Source organism: Culex quinquefasciatus, chromosome 2 (genome assembly GCF_015732765.1).
Source record: "Culex quinquefasciatus strain JHB chromosome 2, VPISU_Cqui_1.0_pri_paternal, whole genome shotgun sequence".
NCBI classification, from domain to species: domain Eukaryota; kingdom Metazoa; phylum Arthropoda; class Insecta; order Diptera; family Culicidae; genus Culex; species Culex quinquefasciatus.
The window spans coordinates 44,697,806-44,721,830 of record NC_051862.1 but is presented as its reverse complement, the minus strand read 5'-3'; the positions used below and the strand labels follow the sequence as shown (position 1 = coordinate 44,721,830).

Here is a 24,025-nt window from a genome sequence, read left to right as displayed (position 1 = left end):
AAGGACGGGGGATCGAACCCCAACTCGAGCGACTTTGTTTTTTCGTTCATGTTCAGAGTTTTAAGATTTATATTGCCTATACTTTCTCGTTGGGAACAGATGGTAATAGAACCAAGGACCATTCGCTTACAAAGCGAACACCGTAACCAGTCATCCACGGCTGTTCTGGTTGCATCATACAAACAATTATACCTCATAAATTTATCTTATGAGAAGAAAATTTCAACAAAATGTCCAAATTTTAAGGTGAAATCGGCTCAAAATCTATTTGGACTTCGTTTTCTTATTCTTCTTAATGTTACTAATCATTGAAATCATCAATCATTTCAAGTATACTTGTATTGGTATTGTTTACTATCTCAAATAAAACAAAACATATTTTTGTTTTGTTTAGAAGCAAATGTAAATATTGACAAAAAGATCAATTCACTTAAAAGTTTTTTTTTTCAGACTTCATCAATATTCAATTGAATTTACTTTTTTTTAATGCACCGCGCAATAAAAATCCCGGAAAATCATTTCTGTTATTTTAATTTATATTTAAAAAAATACAAAATATATATTATCCGATTTACTCTCAGTGTTTCACATCACACCCACTTTACGCCACTTCACATAGATTCGATGATTACACCTGGCAGCTCTTGCGACGATGTTGGCCTCGGTGTGCCAGTCAGAACCGGCCCATGAAACGAAGCGACTTTTTCCGTTGACCTACGCTGGACCGTCTGTCCCGCAAGCACGGTTACTTGATTTACACGTGTCAACAAAATTCAGATTCGTACTCACTTCCTGGACTCCTCCGGAACGATTTGCTGCGGAACTACTAGTTAATGTTATGGTGTTGGCCAGTCCTTATTCTTCAACACTCGGCCAGTGCTGATTTGTCGCAAAAGTTGCCAACAGAGCGCTCCCCTTCTGCCGGAGAATCCAGTCCCGTAGCGTCCCAAGCAGAATCCTCACCAGGATATTGGCCAACTCCATTCAGATTTGCTTACACTTGTAGATCTGCGCCAGATCCTGGCGAGTTGCGCCTCGAACGGCATCTTCCGCGGTCGAATGCGCCGCGCCACGAGCACCACATTTTTGACGGCTGCTGCATCGTAGTGCTGCAGTTGACAATCGTTCCGGGTTGATTTCGGTCCGGTCAATTTCAACGATGTAATCCAGATTGTTCGAGTTGCTTCGAAGACGAAAACTTAAGGTTCCGGCGGCAGCGGCTTGGCGATCCATCCCGATCCCGATGAAGCTTGCAGGGGGGTTAGCTGGAACTGGAAATTCTACGGACAGAATGCAATATTTGAATGCTAATTCGAAAGAAATATTTGAAAGTCACAAACCTGCGTTCGTTTTCAATTACTTTTGTAATCCCTTTGTTTTGATTTTGTTGGCCTGCTTTGATTTGGCACGACCACTTGACAGATCGGATGGCTGCAGCAGCTTGCAAAAGTGCGACAGCAGTGATGCTGGTTTTATAGTGCACGAAATTAAACTAATTTTAAATTACCGAAATAAGTTCTTATCACTGCTTATATTTATATTTTTTTATATAAAAATGTTTTTTCTTATGAATAAACCTTTGTTTTCATTATATTAAGCTAATTTGGAAAGAAAAAAGTAGCATTTTGAAATATTATTTTCGCTTTCCTGTTCAAATTTGCTGGCAACACTCATTGCACAAGCTGATGAATGTTTGGGAAGGGCTTGTAACAAAACAAATTGAAAAAATACATGGTTTCAGATACGCCTATTCCAAAAATATGGTGATAAATGATGATTTGCACACCACAAAAGCTCGATGTGTATACGAGGCGTACGAACAAAGAAGAGCAACATTATTTTGCAGTGCGTGAATCCCGAAATCGTCGGCAATTTGTGCGAAAAATATAAAGTTTTAGGTATCCAAAAACATATTTCCGGGTAGTTTTCTACAAATTAGGAAGCCTTTTGTGATATGAAGCTGTTCCAAAAAGATAGTTTCACAATATGAGCGAAATAAGTGGTGCCTCACATTGAGGAAGAGGATTTACAGAAGAAGAAAATTTTGGTTGAAAAAGTGATAAGAAGAAGCAGCAATTTGATATAAATTTCGTGCTTCTGCATCTTAAGGAGTTTCCGGGAGTTTTAAGTGATTTAGAGGGAAAAAATTTAATGATACAAGTAAAGTGTGAACCTCGCATGCACGAGTATCGTTTTGGTACAGGTAGGTATCAAAATATTTGCTGCAGAGCTATTTTTTCGAGGCAGATTTTCTCAACGATGGCTGTTAAGGCAGAAATGATAATCATTGAAATGAATTAAGGACAAATAACGGCAGCCTTTTTCGCCATGTTTTTCATGTACTAAAATTTCACCTTAAGGATAAAAAAAGTTAATAATCATCAATTTTAATTGTTCATCAAATTCTACCGTAGTTTGGAAAAATGTATCCATGAAAGGCCAACTATAAAAGTTGTTCGATATCATTTAAACTATTTTTGAAACTTAGAAATTACGAGATCTGTATTTTTTTGACCCAATTGACGGTATTTGTCAATGGATTCTAGGAGTTAGAATCATCGTAAGAAAATTAAATACAAGTTGAACTTTTGATAACGCCACGAGCTCGAATTTTGTCTGTAGCAGAAATCTAGTTTATCTTTAGTTTTGGCTACATGAGCCAAATCCAATCGTCTAATGAGGAATCGCCTTGACAAAAATTTGGTGGCAAACACCAAACCACATTTTTCTCGGAATACATACTTGATATGGCATAAAACCAGAATATTCAATAATGTAAAGTTTCTCCTAGGTAATTATAATTCTTTTGTAAAAAAAAATACATTTAACTTTCCCAAATTCCCACCTGCTCCGAAACATAGTAAATTGCCTCCACCGTCCTTATCTCGTCGAGATACGCGCCAAAGTCACGGAGATGTCACTCTTTGTCACAGTCGGTCCTCTGCCATCTGACGGGCGGTGCGCAAACGACGTGATGAGATCTGCCAAAGCCCCATCGTAAACGCGGGCGATGACGACCGGCACACACAATGTCCTGAGTAACGCCGGACAAACAATTACCGCAAGGTTTCGCACAGGAAACGAACACGGTCCACCACGTCGTTCAACGCGAGATTGCTGCCACCAGAAGGTACTTCACGTTACAATAGAATGACACACAAGTCCGTCTCCCATACGGTCAACGTGGACGATGATGCATGGGAGCACCTCATCGCGGTAATAATTGCAGGAATGGTCACAAAAATCACATAATGAGCGTTTATGGGAAAGGGGCGCGCGCTCTCTCTCTCTCCTTTGTCGCCGGAAATTGTGAACCAGGGGAATCGGGTTCTGGAACCAAACAATGTCACCGGCCCTGGTCAACACAACAGGACGACGACAGAGTGGCCCGGAAATGGCGCCATCATCGTCCGCCGTGTGACAGCTGGATAATGAGACCGAGGGCCACGGGAATGGTTTTTTGGAGGTTATACAATAACTGAGGACGCACGGACACACATACGTGGGGGGAGCTACATTAGGTCACACACGCGCACAATCACAAAGGAAACCGGAACGGGTAGAATTCCAAACGAGGACTAATGGCGGTCATCATTATCTATTAGTGGGCAGTAGTACAAAGTCGAGAGGGTATGTGTGCGTGTTGTTACGGTCAGGATGTGGGACGTCCCGTGGTGGTGACCCAAAATTAGGTTGGTCAGTTTGAGGTAAATTCTGCTACAGCAGATTATTGAGAGAATTTTATTGGAGATTTTTTTACAGTTTTATATAGCTTATTAGGCATTACACAAACTCGAGAATCAAATAATGTTCAAGTCTCCTTAAAAATATTAGACGACTTCACCTTAAAGCATAACCAGATTTCTGATATTCTCGAAGTCCATAAACCTCAGTCAGATGTGTTCACCCTCTCAGAAAATTGACTTTCCATCTGTCACGCGTCGATATGCGCAAATTATCCTATAATGAAGTGCCGAACATGTGTTTTCCGGAGAGGAGAAAATTTAAACACTTGCAGAACGACACTCTCCAGTCCCCGTCCAGTCTGTCATCATGCCCTCATCAAATGAATCGACAATGTGAATGGGAAATTCAAGCAAGCAAGTGAGTGAGTGTCTGACAAATGAGGCCAACAGAAATTGACATCCCGGGTGCAGTTTTCGACGGGAATCCCCCCCCCAAAAACCTGCCTGACAGACAGTGATGACAGCCTCAAATTGCAACGACTCTGATGATGATCCAATTCGATTGTCACCCCCTCCAACCTCCTCCCACGGCTACTATTCGAAATGACGATGTCTAACGCAAACGCCAAATTGTTCGACAATTGCTCGTTGCATTCCCATGAATGTGCATAAATCAGGAAACACTTGTCACCGGAAAAAAAAGCGCTGCTGGCAGCACTGGGTCAGTAGGGATGGTCAAAATTTTTGCTGTTAAATTTCTTGACAACTAGTTCAATAAAAAATCAACGTTGACACCCCTAACCCGAAAATCAATTTTCCTCAACCTCCAAAGAATGCAACAAAAAAAAACCTCCGGGCGAATTAGCGCCACAATTCGAAACGTTGGTTGCCCACTCGCTGCAGGCTGTCACCGGAAGCCGAAATTCGCGTCGTGCGACGCAGTCAACTTGAAGAGAGTTATGCCGCCGAGGAAAGCGTTTGACCGAGTTTTTCAGGGTTTGCAAATGGGAGTGAGATTGGGAATGAAATCGCCGGTGCTTTTAACGGAGCCTAAGGTTTAAAAATGTGACAGTCGAATTGAAAAAAAAATTTACATTATTTCAATTTTATTTAATATGCACATTCTTGAAACTCAGAAAAAAAACAGAGTTTCAAATTTTGGCTTGAAATAATTTGCAAAGCAAATTTAACATTTTTAATTATTTTTAAGACGTTAAGCCGATGCAAATATTTAAAAATATTTTTGTCCCTCTCCCTTGTATCGAAAAAAAAGATTTTGCATGGAAAATTTTCAAAAAAAATTAAGATTTTTTAATAAACCCAAACATGCTAAAAATGATTTTAAACGCAGAAGAATGTATTTTAATTTGAATTCAGCTGGTTGCACTTGAATTTTCCTTGAAATTTTGAAGTTTATTGTAAAATATTTTTTTGCCCCCTGATTGTTCGGGCCAATTTTGATCGATGATTTTTGAAAAGGCAAATGAAAGACTAAGAACAATCCTGGAACCCTACAGTATTATTGTTTTAATAATAATTAGGCCGTCGCAAATATTTTTCAAAGTTAATGCCATCTGACTGCCTGAATCACACCAAAATTTATTCAAATTTTATTGAAATTGGAGTAATAATTGTTGATAAATTCATTTGCAACGATTTATAATGAAAGTTGCTCTTAATTAATATGTAAAATTACGGGTTTTTTTTTGTCAAGTTTTGTCACTTTTTTATTTTTTTTACAAAAACTTGAAATAAAATTTGTAGCAGCCTTATCAAATTGAATCAACCCAAACATGCTCAAAATTATTCTAAATTCGGGAGAATTTTAAATTGATATCAGCTGATTGTCTTTCAATTTTCAATTTCATTTTTGAACACACCTGCCTTAGCAAAACTTTTAAAATAAAAAAAAAAATGAAGATTTTTTTTAATTTTGCCTAGTTGGTCGTCGTTGATCATGGCCGTTCATGGTCACCCGCGACAGACACGGACGACGAAACAAAGAGAAACGCAAAAAGTAACTTTTTCAAAACTTTTTTTCGTAAAATCGCGATAACTCGTGATGTTTATAAGCAAACCCCTTATGTCTATATATCAAAATTTTTATAACTGTCTGCTCTACAACTTTGTAGAACACTGTTGCACTCTAAAAAATAACCATGCAAAGTTAGAAAAACACGAAATTTTAAAATGAAAAATTTTGTTCTAAATGAAAAATGACCCTTCTGGGTCAATGTAGATTCGAAAAGTACATTAAATTTCACCTTAAATGACATGTTCCAAAAATTTTAACAGGTGAGTAACGGAAAATAGCATATTTTTTAAAACTTTTTTAGTGTTTTTTTCGATGAAAAATATGTTTTTTCGGAATTCTGAGTACGCCATCAAATCGGGCGTCTAATTTTACATAAAAGTCCCTTTGACACCAAATTTCTATCTCATCACCGTTTCAGGCTGCGAATTATTGAAAAACACCTCTTTTTTCGCATGTTCAAAAATGGAAGGGGGTCGTACCGCCCCTCCGTCACGAGATATCAAAAAAACGGACCTCGGATTTGTGATCAGGGACAAAAGTTACCTCTTAGGACAAAGTTTCACGCAAATCGAAGAGGGGTCGGGGCAACTTTTCCCGATTTCGTGTGAGTTGGTAGAGAATTACCCATCTACACGTGCAAGGTACGTCTTAACAACTTGTGGAAGGAATTTTGTGAAAATATTGTTAACGAAAATGATAATTTCGTCAAAATAGTCATCAAACATTTTTGGAAATGAGTTTTGAAACGTTCAAGTTTAAATAAAGTAGAAAACTGTGAACATTGCAAAAATATAGGTAAGTAAGTAAGTAGTATTCCAATGAGTTTAAAAGTAATAATGCACCATTTTCTAATGAGCAGGTCCTCAAACTTATTTTGCACTTCGAAACCTCTCAACTCGGGATTTGAACTAAAATTCATTTGGATTATGATTCTGAATGAATACCATCTGACTGCCTGTATCACACCATGATTTATACAAATTTTATTGAAATTGGAGTAATAATTGTTGATAAATCCATTTGCAACGATTTATAATGAAAGTTACTATCAATGTAAATGTAAAATTTGGTTTTTTTTTTGTCAAGTTTTGCCACTCTTTTATTTTTTGAAATAAAAATAGTTGTTTTAAATAATTATTTTTTTCGTTTTCATTACATTTGTGAAATAAACATTGAATTCAGCCACAACATGTTCAAAACTCTTACATTAATATTTGCAGTGGCCCAATTTAACTTCAATGTTTGTTGAAATATGTATGTTTTGCATATTTTTTTGGTCTGTTTGATTTTTGTGAATTGGAACCAAATGCTTTTTTACAACAAAACAGTTGGAAATATGTTATTTTTGTTCTACAATATTTAAATGACGATAATGAAAAAAACATAAATAAAATAAAACTGCATATAACATATGAGTGATTCTCTACCAACTGATCACGAATCGGAAGTCCGTTTTTTGATATCTCGTGACGGAGGGGCGGTACGATCCCTTTTATTTTTAAACATGCGAAATAATTTGCAGACTAAAACGGAGATAAGATAGAAATTCGGCGTCAAAAGGACTGTTATGTAAAATTTGACGCCCGATTTGAAACCAACAAAAAAGTTTTAAAAACTCTGCTATTTTCCGTTACTCACCTGTTAAAATTTTTGGAACATGTCATTTTAGGTGACATTTAATGTACTTTTCGAATCTACATTTACTCAGAAGGGTATTTTTTTCATTTAGAACGAAATTTTTCTTTTTTAAATTTCGCGTTTTTTCTAATTTTGCAGGGTTACTTTTAGAGTGTAACAATGTTCTACAAAGTTAAGCATACAATTACAAAAAAAAATGTAATTATTAGTATTTTTCAAAGATTTAACAACGAAATATAAAAATTGTAATAACAAGCCATAATCCCAACATTTGAAAGCAAAAAGTGTTTTAAAATGCATTTTACACTAGTTCAGTTGTTTTGCAATCATTAGTTTTCAAAAAAAAGTATGATTTGACGAAAATGAAAAATTTATCGAATGAATTTCTATGCGATACTAAACATCGAAAATTTTCAAAAATTCAAAAGATGTTTCAATCAACCCAAACATGCTAAAAGTGATTTTAAACGCAGGGAAATGCATTTTAAATCAATATCTTCTGATTGCACTTAAACTTCAATTTAAATTTTTAAGTTTTTTTTTATTTTGCCCGTGATTTTTCGAGCTAATTTTGAAGGGGTGGGGGGGAGGAGGGGGTGGGTTACAAAAACTTGAAATAAAATTTGTAGCAGCCTTATCAAATTAAATCAACCCAAACATGCTCAAAATTATTCTAAACGCAGGAGAATTTTAAATTGTTATCAGCTGATTGTCTTTCGATTTTCAATTTCATTTTTGAACACCCCTGCCTTAGCAAGACTTTTAAATTTTGAAAAAAATATGAAGATTTCTATTAATTTTTGCCTAATTTTTTTGCCTATACATGGAATCATGGAACCAAACATAGTTTGTCAAAATCTAGTTCTACATTTTGTTAAGAGCCTCATTTCGAGTATTTTTCCACAAAAAAAAAAAATGAAAAGATGATCCCTTTAAAAAGGACCAAAATAAATATAAAAAAATGCTATAAAATATTGCAAAATAAGTAAGTTCACTTTGAGAAGTTTCAATAAAAATTATGTTATAAGTTGATAAATAATTATGATTTGGGAGATCCACCCAAAAAAGTAATCAGGAATCGATTATGAATAGAATTTGGTTTGAAAATAATATTCAAAGTTTCATGAAAACAAGTAAGTAATAAGAACTCAATTACTTTATTGAAAAAAGTGTTACACTTGAAAAAAAAATAGTTTTTAAAATATTTTCTAGCGAAGTAGTTTCACGTCCTTCAATAATTTTTTTCCATTTTATTTTTTATAATTAAAAAATATCAAATTTTACTCGAAAATTATCTAAATTCAAATAATCAAAATCAAATTATTCGCTCTACAGCATTGCCTTGGCGTTCTTGATTGCGAGATTCCTACTCGAAACTAGGTGTCCGAAGGCTTGATTGTTGAGGCAGTTGCAAACCTCTTCTTACACCTAAGCTTCCATCCACCCCGGGATTAGAACTGACCCTAGCAGACGGAAATAACTTTGGAATAACATTTTTGATATTGGAAAATACTAGGCCAATAACATTTTTTGTTATTTATAACACGTTTCGTTATTCGCCATTATGATTTTTTGTTATTGAATTGTAATTGAAATAACAAACTAATAACATTTTTAGTTATTCTTCGAACAAATCTTTGCTATTAATTTTTGTTATTTTAACAACTAATCCGATCATCCCAATAACAGTTTCAGGTATTCTTCCATAACAAAAAATGTTATTCCAAAGTTTTTTTTGGCTTACAACCAATGTCAGACCAATAACAAGTTTTGTTATGATAGCATAAACTGTTTTTCAACTCTTATGAAAAAACGAATCTTTCAAGAATATTCCATAACACTTTTTGTTATTTTAACAGTATTTGTTACTGAAATGGAATGAATTTTGTTATTACCGTCTGCCCGGGGACGATCTTTGGATTTTTAGCCCAACTGCCTACCAGCGTGGCAGGATCCTGGGAGCTGACTCCTACACCTGGATTGAGCTAACGACCTAACCCTCTAGGTTAGACCGGGGCCAACATTTACTACCCCGTCCGACGGAAGGCGTGGTCAGACAAATCTTGTCTCGAAAAAATATCTAATTTGGTGATCTTAAAAATATAGAACTCATAACTAATCTTTGAATTGCCTATACCTGCAAGGTCAAGGTTATAAAAAAACTTTGAAAATAAAAAAAAAACATCAACAAAGAAACCTTTTTTCTGATTTTAGTTTAAATTCAAAATATTCTACCATGCTCTGTCGAGCTAAACCCAAATTTACGTCCAGCGAAATTCAGCCCATCTCTCACTGCACACAGCCTAGAATTGGTTAATGATTCGGAAAATTGTGGTTTGCGGTATAGTTTGCGAACCAACTTCAGCGAGTTAGGATGCAAAACGTGGGCCACAAACTGGTGCCAACGCTGTTTCATTCGGTTCTGAACACAAGTGAGAACTGATTGTTTTCAATTGTGTAACACAAAGGGTGTTCAATGGTGTTGATTTAAACTAGCTTTATTGATTTGCTGTAAATAGATTTGTGGCCTACCTTCATTGAGGTTAAATCAACTCTTAATCTATATTTATCTTATCGCAATCTTGAAGAAACAGGAAAATTGTTCCACCCAAGCCCTGTTTGTTCCAAGACAAACGATCCTTCCCTTGGTTAACCCAAATCAGCATTCCAACACCAAGCTCGATTTCATCGGAAAATTGATTGAGCTGCCTCATCAATTTAAGACCAGCTACCAGATTCCATTTGTAAAACTCGTTTCGAGCCAGAGCCTGCATTATTGATGCCGGGAGCCCTCTCCATCGTTCGGTTCGAAATCGATACACTTTCATTGCAGTGATTTCCGGAGTTATCCGGAAGCTAGACAAGTTTTTCCCTTTTCCTTTTCTCTTTTGAAAAGACAAAGGAGAACCGTTACTGCTGTCTGCACCGGAGAAGTTTCCATCGAAATCAGAACCTGAATGAGTTGAATGAAACAAACACATGCTAATCGGTATCGAATCTTCCTCTTCGGTGACTTTTCCTCCAAGTTCAGGACCTTCCGTAACTGAAAGCTGCTGCTATGGGGAAAAAGTCAGAAGCTCTTCCAATTGAGGAAAATCCTCCGGATAAAAGTGCTGCTGCTCAATTATTCGCAAATATTTGATTTGCTCGGTTTTGTGCTCATTTTCCGGTGGATTGTCGTCTCTGATCAACTCTGAGCGACGAGCGTTGTGACGAAAGAGCATCGCATCCGTTTCGAAAATGGGTTCCGATTGGTTGATGCAATTTTAATTCGTGTCTGAATTTGGGTGGGTTGTGGATCAAGCTCGATACGGCGAACGAGTGAAAGCATGATTAAACCGATGTCAAAGCGTGATGTTTGCTAATGGAGCGTGCCGGTGTTCTTACATGGCAGCGTTTAGTGACGTTTGTTGAAAATTTCTAAAAGTTCTTACGAAGTCTTATTTTAATTTGCTTTTTTCGTTGCTTCAATACATTAATTTTTTTTATAATTAATGACTTATCTTGTACAATTTATCCATTAAAACTTGTAGAAACTCGACATAGAAAAATTTACAAACCTTAAATTTGGAGAAAATCTTTTCTCCTCCTGATAGTTCAGAAACATCCAGGTTTACAAAACCACTAAACTCGCAATACTTCCCCGTCGGTACCTTCATCAAGTACATCGAGACTCAATTAGGGCAGTTAATCGAACAACTTTTCTACTTTTTCAACTTCTTTCATCCACCTTAGCCGTCAGACAGAACCAGCCGTGTAGAGGCCGTGTCGTGTCGGAGAAGATTTGCTGAAATTGGCCGACAACTTGCCTTTTGACGGAACCGACCAGATCAAGGTGGTTGATGATGACGGTGGGGGTGGTGGCGGCGGTGATAAGGATTCGTGTGTTGCGCTCCTTAACAAGCTTGCCGTAGTGCAGAAGTAAATCGGACCGGAGTTCGGTCTCAGGACAGCAACCATCCAGTCAAGGTTATTTGCTAGTCCTCTTGCGACGTGGAAGCCTGTCTGTTTCCGGACACAGAATTTTTCAAGTGGAGCTTAAACAAACTTGAGTCTGGGCAGCGACTCTGGCAAGGACGTATACGAGAACTGCTTTTCGAACCACTTTTGGGAGGTGAAGGGGGAGGTCTAAAGAGTATAAGACATAAAAAGGGAACTTTACGATTTTCCAACTATATTATGTGAACGCAAGCTAGGAATCTGGCATGGTCTGGTGGCCACTTGTCGAGACTCTCTTCACTCTTCAGGACACTTTCGATGTGCCCAACCCGGGGAACGTTGTGGGACGTTCGAGTAATAGAGTTGCTAAGTACACTCGTAATAGCTTTTATGTCACTGCTGGGCGAAATCCGGGCTTTTTCGGCGAGGCTGCAGAGCTGGACAGAATTGGGCTCTGTGTTTGTGTTGTGTTGCGTCCTTTCGGAGGGTCCAATCATGTTGACAATCAGTTCTTCCTGGACTACACATGACGTTCAGGAGGTTTCTTTTCTCTCTGTTGGTTGGTTTTACAGAATCCGGTGTCCGGTCCTGGTGGGAGGCTGTCGATGCTCTCGCCGGAAGTATCAACAAACAGCAGCAGCATGTGCAATGGAGCAAAGTACCCGGAAGAGATAAATATTATGATTCGTGTTTGCACATCAAATCTTGACGGTGACGATGCTGTACGTGTGTAGGATGAGGTTCTGCCCTTTCGGAGGTCGTAAGGATGTTTTACAAAAGTTGATGACTGCTCGTGAGCTGTGTGTGTGGGGGCGTTTGTTTTATCGCCAGAGCTTGATGTGTAGGAGGTTGGAGTTATATGTAAAAGTTCTTTCGAAAACAGTGTGGGTGAAGAGTTTTATGGGATGTTTGATCTTTCTTTGTGTACTTTTTTAGAGAAATTGAGTAACATCGTTTCAGTGAATTCTTGAAAGTCGTTTTTTTACGATTGAATTCTAAATGAAAAGAATACATAGATAAATTTATATTAATCAGCTGAATAAAACTAAAGCATTAGAAAAAATCATTTTAATTCGAAATCAAATTTACTGTAGCGTGCCGTAAATTTATTCTGCATTAAATAATATTGTCTGCATAAATAGAAGGATAGAGCATGAGAGACCATCCATGGTTGCCCCTCCGTTGCTGAACAGAACCGTAATATCCTTTCAGCACGACCGATCATAGGCTTCAACGATCTAGTAATGTTTCCCTTATCAACAGATGAAAAGATATAACACCATGATTGCTGAAACTTCATCAGTTGCGAATAGGTAACAGTCATTGGCCACCAACGGCGCCCGCCATGTCAACTTCTAGGTCTCAATTTTAAGGGACAGGAATGTTAGTTAGCGCAGGTTGGTACTAGGGCAGCCGGATTACACCCCACAAGCGCCAGGAACCTGAAAATTTGTTAGTAGGATACACAGAAAAAAAATTCATGGTAATATTACATCCGGGAAGGGGTACATCTTTTATGTCAGAAAAAGGTGTAATTTTACCTCTGGAAGTGTGTCATTTTACCTCTTTTCTGGTGTAATGTCACTTTTTCAGCCTAAATTCTGGTAAAATTACATCTTAAATGAGGTAATATTCAACCTTTCAAAATTACAGCTTCCAAATTTACATTATTTTTTACTGTGCAGGGTGTTTGGTCAGGATTCATCATGAAAGATGATGATGTGTCCCAAAATCATAGTAAATGTTCAATGCGTTTATGTATTAATCTCAAGGCAAACAATCGGAAGCTGTGGATTAGACATTTCCCGTTTAACTGTTGTTAATTTTTTCATCTGTTAAAAATTAATTTTCAACTAAATTCACAATTTATAGCCTTTTTTGTTTAATAACAGAAAATATTGCTCTTGGAATTCATAGGGGGTTCCAATATATTTTTAAAGCTGGAAGCAAATTCAGGACATGATAGAAAAAGAGCAATTCTCTACCAAAAATTGGAAATGGATTTTATTTGTATTTTTGATTTGGCTCAAACTTTGTGGGGGTGAATGTTTCATGTATTAACATTGATAGTCGGACCATTAGTTGCTGAGATATCGTCATTAGAAAATGGTGGGTTATTTTGGTGAGATTAAGAAAACTTCAATTTTTGTGTTTCTTTTTCTTAAAGCGGCTCTACCTCAGCAACCCGAGGTCCAATCCTCAATGTCTCTGTGACAATTTTACAGCAAATTTTCTAAATTCTCAAAAAAAATATTTTTAGAAATGGTCACTTATTGTCACTATTTTTAAAAATCGAAAAACTGCAAATATTTCGCTAAAATCAAACTTTTGGTGGCTATATTTCGAAAACGTACTTTTCGATTGCAAATTCAATTTTGCATTAAAAAATAATGTCAAACTTGATTTTGCATGAAACTCCGATTTTTTCCATAAATCACTGGTTTTTCAAAAATTCATAACTCGGCGGCAGATTTTTTGACCATGTTTCTCTATGGCTCAAAAGTTGCGAATTTTTGTCCCCTAAAACATATCAAAAAATTTTGAAAATCAAAAATACGTATTTCGAGAAATTGATTTTTAGTAAAAAAAAAGTTGTTTTCCGTGTACCTAGTTTTTCTCAAAAGTCCTCAACAATACCTACAACTTTGCCGATGACACAAAATTGATCAGAAAATTCACTCAAAAGTTACAGCTGTTTGAATATTGACATACTATTTTTGTATGGACAGCAGCCAAAATTCTCCACATGTATGGGTGAACCAATCATGCAAAATAGCTTATTTGGTCATAGGGAAGGCCCCCACAAAGTTTAAGTCAAATAAAAAAAAATACAAAAAATAAAAGTGGTCGAAATCGGCCGATATCGTAGAGAGTTGCTCAGAAGTCTTGAATTTTTATAATCCTTTGAATCTTAAAACCGATAGCTAATAAAAAAACAAAAAAATACTGTTATACATATATCAATGTTTAAGAGGGATCAAAAAAGGAAAGGAAAAACTATCCCAAAAATACAAATGTACAAAATACTGGAACATTCGCTAACATGGATATTTTCTCATGCTTCCAAAAATAAAAATTACGAAACAGTGCCCCTATATGGATTTAAGATGACAACTTCCATCATTTCCATGATTTTCCGTTAGACGATGTACATTTTGCTTCGTTTACAATATTTTCACAAAATTCCTTCTAGTTCCATTCTAGTTTGAGCCAAAAGGTCCAATCAGCCAAATTTCCAGTAATAAAAAACACCCAAAAATCAAAAACCTCAGAATTTGGTATGGTGGAAATTGCTGCTTAATGTGCCTTTGATGTTGTGTAAACAACAAATCTGCAAAATATTATTGATATTATTGGTTTTAAGCCATTTCTTAAACGAACAAAGCAAAGCCGATCGCAAGCTATTTTCAGTCAGCTTCGAGCGCCTTAACAAAATCGGTCTCTCTGAACCATTCGCAGTACATACTACCCGATTGGAGTGAGAGGTTGAGCAAAGAGAGAGTGTTCAGTGGTGTGGAAGTGACAAACGGTAGGAAAGGATCAGAGCAGTTTTTCGTCGCGCTAGATTTGTGCTCGCAAGTGACTGCGTCTTTTTGAAGCACCTATTTTCACCGATTTTGAAGTTTCTGCTTTTTGCCTTTCTTACAAAAGATAGGTATAAGGTTTGCTCGGGTTAGGAATCGCTCCAGAATAAAATCCCAAGACTTTCTTTGAAGGTGTAAGTTGCAGGACTCTTTTTTTTGTGCTCTGGGGTAAACGTTGTTTAGATGTTTGTTTTTTTACTTTTGCAACAGAAAACACATTTAAATTCAAAGAATTAATTTTCGAACCAAAGTCTTTCGAAAGCTTGTTTCATATATTGCTTGTGTCTCAAATTTGATGCTTTTTCAATTTTTTTCCCAGAATTATAGCCATTGTAGTGTTAAAAGTCTTTTTTCATACTATTTTTCTCATTATTTTTTTTTATTTTATTCAGAATCATATTCTGAACATCAAATTCGATGTCTCGATTAGGTCTCGCTCCATAGATCGACAAGTCGAAACTTGAACGCTAACGTATTTACGCTAGCATTTTTTTTATATATATAAAGGCAAGGTGTACTATCGAAACATTGCTATTTTCGGTGAATCATAGACTAGCATTGTGTGAAGTGTGCTCTTTTATATTTCCAAAAATATAATTCATCCATATTTTTGATTGCATAATTTAACTCATGCTTCAGCACATAATAAAATTCACATTTTTAAGTAACATTTTGCCACAAAAAAAAACAAATCAAGCAAAACAATTTTAATGTGCAAAAGCTGAATTGTGACGAATGAGTGCATCTTTTTACGGTGGATGTTTATATAAAGAATGCTCAGGATAGACTCTTTATTTACGAGTCCACATTTGTCCATTTACAAAGTTTTGCTTGAAATTGCCCCACCAATTTATCTGATTTCCTTCTTCTCTAGGTGGATTGAATCTAGTTGTTGGTATTTTCAATTTCTCAGCTTTTTATGCAACTGAGTGATGTTACTATTCTTGGCAAGTTATAATTGAGCTGTTCGTTTGTCAAAATTCAATTTCGGTAGGAATATTAAAATTTGTATTTTTTATATGAAAACCAAAGAAATTTAATAAATATTTTGAAAAAAGTATCCATTAATTTTATTGCATAAATATTGTTTTACAATGTGGCTTGAAATAAGAAAATATTGACATAGAAGTGTTAAATGCACTTTTCAACTCTCTCACCATAAAAAAACTTTGTCAATGCACAATTCTATGATTATTAAAAAAAACATTGCTACCTTTACCAAACAAAACGTGAAAATCACACTCTGTTGACATTTTGCACAACCTTTCCAAAGCAAAATACTATGGAATGAGATTCGGCGCCCTGCCAGTTGACCGAACTACCCACACACGTTGCAACGTCGCAAATGTCGAACTAATAAATCCATCTTAATAAATTGCCATCAGTCAGCGTCGGACCCGTCCCGGACCAGCACGATACATGGCTAAATGTCAGAAACCCGGAACAAATGCCAGCCCGGAACGACCAACCAGGGTCCTGACGAACGTAAAGGCATACAAGCACAAGCCCCTCTTTTAGCTGGAAGCTAATTGAGTGATGAAATATGCCAATTTTGTCGAGCCTCAAACTGGTGGGAGTGGGGGGAGGGGGTGACGATATTGCAAAACACCTACAGCATAACTAAATTGTGGGAGGGCAAAGTGGAGGTGGCGGGGGTTCGAGAATGCAATCTACGGAGGAATTCCTGGGGCTAACGGCTCGCCAACTCAGGCCCACCTATTAGTCGGAAGGAATTTTATGACCTTTTTAGGATTCTAGGGCCGTGACTGAGGGGAGGGGGAGGTGGAACATGTGTTATATGCTGTCGGTAGCAAATACGCAACCGGAAGATTATGTGCTGATGGCTATTGCCATTTTTATAGCATCGAAGAGTGAGAGAGTCTAGCTGGAAGTGGCTGGAAATGACGATGTCGACGAGGTTATTTCCAGCGGGTCGTATACGTGTACTCCGCCAGAATGATGGACAATACATCAAATCAAGCCTGAGTGGGGTTCTTCAAGGGAAGTGTAGGGCGGGTCAGAATTTTCCGGTGCATTCTTGGCTAGTACTGAGAACTTTTTTGTATGTGGGACCATTTACGATTATCTTGAGCTTGATGAGCGTGGAGAACACATAAAAACAGCTGGTTATTCAAGTGTGATGAAGTTGTCGTGAAACGACTCAGAGTTTATTTTTTTCATGTTGTATAAAATTAAACGTTTCTACATAAATAGCTGACGGCCTAAATTTGATAATTTTTATTCATAAAATTAAGAAAATACAAGCATGTTTTATTAAATATGCGTTTTGGATATATTGCCAAAAAACAAACAAACCTTGCAAAATACTAAGTCGTTTAAAAGCTTGAAATTAAATCTAGATTTTCACAATTCCTCACTTTTACGCCTTTAACGCTACTCTCCGACCCCAGTAAAGCCAGAAAGAGCCTAACATTTCCACCCACTTGCCATCAAGTACCAAGGTGGCCATAAATTACCCACTGGACAACAATTTCCCGGATCCTTTTTCGTCTCCACTCTTCTTTCCCCTCACCCATCATTCAAACCATACACTCTGTCAGTCATTCACCGCTGGTCGCGCGCGTCGCAGTCACTCAAATCACGACATCGTCGAAAGTGAGGTGGGGGTGGAACCCATCAGCAGGCGGAAAACTCGCCCCCTAATCGGTGCCACTAATCACTCACTCACCCCCACTGGCGCGCTGTCCACCGCACTCCTACTGAACTTTGGATTGTCAGAATTTTTTTTATTATTATTTGTAATATTTTCAAAAAAATTCCCTTTTTTGTGGCATTTCTTGTTCAGCAATTTATGTTTTTTTTATGCCTGATGAGCCAAGGGTCCTCCACACTGACCATTTTAACAGGAAGTCCTTATGCAGCGCTACACCAACTTGACTCTCCACCAGCCATCACAAAACCCACTCGCCAAAGTCGCCACTCTCTACTCAATCATTTCACAACCAATTGAACCGTGTTAGCAAAAGTGCTCACAGGCAAAACAAGGCCCGAGAGTCCCGCGGGCAATGGCAGGACATAAATTTCGTGTCCATCACCGCGCGCCCGGGAACCGGCGGCCTAATCGTCTGAAAAGTCAACCGCCGAGACTTTCACCCGGACTCCCGGACTCTGGACGTGTCGTGAGACCCATAAAACAAAATAGCGATGACAAATTGTTGCAATTATTTCCGCCATAAATCAGCCGTGAACTAAACTATAAACGGGCTTCGCCGTAATTCTCCGACCAAAAACTCCCGCGGAGGTCGCGGACGATTAGCCTTTCTCGCATGGTACGAGAGCTGCTGCTGATTGAGCTTGATTTAATTGGTCGATTTTGTTGTCCATCAATCTGACGCAGCGACTTTACTAACCCGGTTTTATTTGTTATCTTGCAATTTCAGGATCGGCACATCCGGGCGGAAAGTGACGGCGACCCGATCGTGGATCCCTCCCAGGACTACACGCTGCTGCTGGGCTACGAAAACGTTACGCACACCGTGATCCGGTTCAAGCGGAACCTGGAAACGTGCGACAGCAAGGACGATTTCGCGATTACGGTAAGTTTATTTTTTATTATTTACTTATAGGATGCGAAAAAATAAAATATTTTTTTGTAAAATATTGATGGTAAATCTTGAATTTTAGATAAATCTGCTTATAAACATTATAGGATTGTTTCAAACGGTAATCTTCTAAAAAATTGTTCAAAAAATTTACTTTTTCAGTAAATAAGTCATTCCACCTGAAGTGTGTAAGAAAAAATGCAAGTTGGAAAATTACCATCTCCGATCCTGCTCAAATTTAGCAGGGCTGGTGATAATATCAAAACATGCTAGAATCTCTAATTTCATCCACATCGGACCACCCCTTCAACTTTGGTATCTCTCCAAAAAATCGGCTTTTTTGCGATTTTTGAGCGAAAACCCTATTTTCAAACGGTGATTCCTCAGACCCTTATTTATTTCAAGCGGGAGTTCTGTTTAATCAATTGTCATAAAAAAAATAAACTCTTCTAACAAAAAGTATGTAAAATTTGCTAGTACGGATATAAAACAGTCGAATCTCTGGTTGTCAATATCCAAGGGACCGTCGAGGAAGAGAATCATCAGTTTACAGAACGATGCAAAATGAAGACTCGATTGAAAATATGTTTTTCTTGGTACCAAGCTATGGGGGAGAATCATGGCAACGTCCAGCAAACAAAAACAAACTAATGTCAAACACCCTTCATAGCTTCGTTTCGCAAAGAAAAATGTCTATGCAAGCCATGAGATAGTGACAATATTGACAACCGGAAGAGATTTTTAAAGCAAACAGAATCCAAGGGACCGTCGAGGAAGAGATCCTTCAAGCAAGAGAAAATATCGAGAAATAAAGCCAATCGAAGTATGCAGTTTGAAGGGACTGAAGAATTCATCGATAGATGGAGAAATATTGATATCGAGAAGATCGACAGCCAGAGAGTCGACTTTTTGTAGCCTAACTTTCATAACCTTACTAGCTTACAACCCAACCTGGAGTAATTTATTCACTAAAAATTGCTTTATGCAACAATACTTTGAGCGGGGTGACATAGATAGAATTTATTTGTTTTCAAATATTATTCAATTGGTTCAAAAAATCTGCAGGGGAATGCCACAAGAGCTGTTTTCTCAGATTTTTTTTGTTCTACATATTTTTTAACCCGACTGAAATTTTTTTGGTGCCTTCGGTATGCCCAAGGAAGCCATTTTGCATCATGAGTTTGTCCATATAATTTTCCATACAAATTTGGCAGCTGTCCATACAAAAATGATGTATGAAAATTCAAAAATCTGTATCTTTTTTTTAAGGAATTTTTTGATTTGGTGTCTTGGGCAAAGTTGTAGGTATGGATGAGGACTTTACTGGAAAAAATGATACACGGTAATAAAAATTGGTGATTTTTTATTTAACTTTTTGTCACTAAACCTTGATTTGCAAAAAAAAAACACGCTATTTTTTGTATATGTTTTAGAAGACATCTAATGCCAACTTTCAGAAATATCAAGGATGTGCAAAAAATATTTGACCGAGTTATGTTTTTTTAAATCAATACTTTTTTTCAAAAAATCGAAAAATTGGTCGCAAAAATTTTCAACTTCATTTTTCGATCAAATCAAATTTGCAATCAAAAAGTACTTCAGGGAAATTTTGATTAAGTGCACCGTTTTCAAGTTAAAGCCATTTTTATTTAACTTTTTTGAAAATAGTCACAGTTCTTATTTTTTTTTATATTAGTGCACATGTTTGCCCAATATCAAAAAAAAAATATTTTTGAAAAGCTGAGAAAATTCTCTATATTTTGCTTTTTTGAACTTTGTTGATACAACCCTTGGTTGCTAAGATCACGATGTGTTTTTTGGGCAACCTTAAGGAGAAAAAGTAGTCATCGCTTCCTTCAAATGTGTCTTATAGGAAATTTTCTCAGTTTTCCAATGTTTATAAGAGCGAAATGTTCCATCGAGAATTATCAGAGATATCTTTATGTTAAGTTTTTTGTTTTAAAATCCTTCATTAATTATTCGAAACTTTTTAATAACAGTTAAGGAAACTTGTCAAATGACGTGTTTTATGTGTCATTTACTCATAAAAATGTGCAAAATTATACAATAAACAACTTTGTAAAAGTTTGCATATTGCTTAATATTAAAAAAATAAGTTTTACTTGAGTTTGACTATTTTTTCCTGATAAGGTTGTTCTAGAAAACAGGCCGTGAGATATAACTGTGCAAAGGTTTGAAAACAGGAAAATGGATGATTTCCAAGTCTCACCCAAACAACCCACAATTTTCTAACTCAGCAACTAATCGTTCGATTTACAATGTTGAAGTATGAAACATTCTTGAAATTTTTCGATCTTTTCTAAAAACATATTTTTTCCCAAGGTGGGAAAACATGTGCACTAATTAAAAAAAAAGAGACCTTGCGAATATTTTTAAAAAAGTTACCGTAAACCGGGGTGACATTGATAGGATTTCAATTTGTTTTTAGAATATTTTCCAACAGGTAAGGTTTTTCTTAAGATTATTATTTTTAAAACATGTACTGGGGTAGACCACACAAAGTCCATGCACTATTTCGGAAAAAAAGTTTTTTCAATAATGTTTAGAAAAATAGTTACGTTAAAAATTCTTAGTTTGAATTCCGGGGTGACTTTGATAGTCATAGTTTTTCTTGTTAAAATCATATTTAAGATGTTCAAACTTCATCTGTACGTTAAATGTACCATCACTAAAGTAGCTGATATAGTATTTAAGAAAAAAATCAATGTTTATGTTTAGTTAACTAAGTGTATAAGCTTTTAAGCAAAATACATATAAATTTTAGGTAAAATTGTTAAAAAGTCGGAATTTTGCCTGAACTTTGTCAAAATTAGTTTTGTTTATAAAATTATCGATTTATATTGCATTTTATACTGAATTCGAAGCACGAATCACAAGTTTTCACATTTTACATGAAATTTGTTCAACTGAAATTGCCTATAAATTTAGAGAGTTTTTATAATTGTGTTTCAAAAACACATATTATTTATCCTAGTGGAAAATTGTCCAAAGAATCCAAAAATTCATTCCGTTTTCCGATTAAAAATCATGTTCATTGAGAAAATCATGACACTTTGAGAAGTTTAAAATAATGACATTCATCAACATTTTCTTAACTATAGTTAACTAACTTTTAAACTTGTCAAAATTTTATGAAAAGTTCTTCTTGAGGTACTTTGAACACTTCTCTACCACGGTCAGTATGTTTCTAAACCATTCCTTACGTATTTTAATTGTACTCTTCATTTTGCGGAAAAATCGCAAACCTATCAAAGTCACCCCGGCTATCAAAGTCACCCCGTTTTACGGTACCTAAAATGGCTTTAACTTGAAAACGGTGCACTTTATCAAAATTTTAATGATGTACTTTTTGATTGCAAATTTGATTTTACATCGAAAAATGAAATTGAAAAATTTTGCGACCAATATTTTGATTTTTTTTTGTAAAAAAATAGTATTGGTTAACAAAATCATAACTCGGTCAAAGATTTTTTGCACAACCTGGAAATTTCTGAAAAGTTGGCATTTGATGTCCTCTAAAACATATCAAAAAAAGAAAAAAATAGTGTTTTATGCAAAACAAGTTTTAGAGACAAAAAGTTTTAACTAAAAAATCACCAAATTTTTTGTCATGTATCATTTTTTCCAATGTACTCCGTATCCATACTTACAACTTTGCCGAAGACATCAAATCGATCAAAAAGTTCCTTCAAAAGATACAGATTTTTGAATTTTCATAGATCATTTTTGTATGGACAGCTGCCAAATTTGTATGGAAAATTATGTGGACAAACTAATGATGCAAAATGGCTTCTTTGAGCATACCGAAGGCACCAAAAAAGTTTCAGACGGAATAAAAAATACTGAAATCAAAATTGAAGAAAAAAGCCCAATTTCGTAGAGGCTGGCTCACAAGATATCCATGTATTTTTAAAGTTTTTTTGCAGTGTATTTAAAATACGTTGAAAATTGTTGTTCAAAAATCAGGGGTGGCAGGGGTCCCACATGCATTTTCATCGATTTCGAGTTTTTGATGCAGTTTGGTTCAAAATCGTGTGCTCTTTCAAGAGAGCCTATAACATCCAGTACTTTGTTCTAGAAATCAGGAGGAAATCCAGTTTTTTTCGCGATAACTTAACACGTAGCCTTATGTATGGGACAAACTTCAAATGCATTTTTTTTCAGCTTGCTGTTTTTGCATATGAGACATTTATTTAGAGCTACGTGATTTTAATTAATTGTACAAATATTTAGTTATTCGATTGTATCAGATTTGGTAATTTATTTCAGGAAATAAAAAAAAATATGAATTGATTGGTCTTTCTCGAAAAAATGCCCTAAAATGCTGATACGGAATAGCATTTCCGATGAAAACGATCTCAATTTAGATATTTTATTCAAAGAAATTCAGTATGTATTTTTATTTTCAATCACGCGCTCCTAATCCCATTTCGTTCGGAATAATACCGCGTCAGAACAAGCGCAATTCCAAGAGAGCGCGAAAAGTAATTCATTCCATCTTTTAAAGGTACAATGCTCGTAAAATAAAAATCAATGTTTTCCTTTCATATCCAGCCCGCCTGTTCTGGCCCAACGGCACACGGCAATGGCAATATTCAAATTCAGCAGGTTTTCCACGAAAATTCCACACTCGCAAATACCCTGACAGGGCAGACTGTGTGTGTGTGTGTGTGTGTTTCGTTATGTAATCCCGGTGAAAGAAATTCACTTTCCCGGAAGGTTCCTCGTTTTTATTGCAGACAACATTCGCCGAGACGAGACGGGAGAGACATGTGTTCTCTCTGCTCTGTTTGAGGCAGATGAGAAAAAGGCTCAATTTATGAAATAACTGCAAACATATTTGATTAATAAATGCGAATTGTGAGTGAGTGGGTGTGCGTCTGTAATGGCATTCTGTATTCCGGGAAGAAGCGAGAAAGGCATTCCAGACAATGATGTTTTCACTCGTTTCAATTTGGTTCGTTTTCTTCTTCCCAAACAACAACTGCTCAGCAGTAGCAAGTAGAAGGCTGCACACAGGTTTGGGAAACTTTTAATGGCGGTGCTTTCATGAATTTTCTAACATTTCCACTTTTGTACGAATCGTGTGTGGAATGTCGCTTTGTGTGAGTCTGCGTGGGTGTGATGCAACGTGCAAGTTAATTTCAATTTATATTCAAATTTAATAAATTGTGAGCAAGGTTTCCGCCGAATGGTGGCAACAGTAATGTAACAACATTATGAACCCGAACAGAACAATTGAAACATCAAATCAAAAACTTGGGTGGGTGCCAAGGTGGGTGCATAATTACGGGGGCAAGCTTAGGGTGGAACAACATGACTAAATGTGACTGTGTTCAAGATTTCTAGATGAATTTTGGGGAATTTCTTAAATTTGTTTATTATTTGGATATATCAACTTTTATAATAGTAGTTTATGCAACAAGTTGCAAAAAGTGTTTTTTTTTTTCAGCACGAGTCGTACATTTATCCAACGAGGTTCACTGAGTTGGATAAATACGAAGAGTGCTGAAAAAATCAAGTTTTGCAACGAGTTCCATACAACATTTTTTGCGATTC

General features: G+C 36.3%; 1 protein-coding gene across 1 annotated transcript in view; it reads left to right on the top strand.

The window, feature by feature from the left end:
• Positions 1–3,150: 3,150 nt before the first annotated feature.
• The window catches only part of LOC6036763 (MOXD1 homolog 2), a 143,040-nt gene continuing 122,165 nt past the window's right edge, over positions 3,151–24,025 (top strand). Inside the window, exons 1-3 of the mRNA XM_038250291.1 lie at positions 3,151–3,216; positions 11,871–11,956; positions 18,241–18,439. Coding sequence (XP_038106219.1) covers positions 3,151–3,216; positions 11,871–11,956; positions 18,241–18,439 — 351 coding nt within the window. The remainder of the gene's footprint in view (positions 3,217–11,870; positions 11,957–18,240; positions 18,440–24,025) is intronic.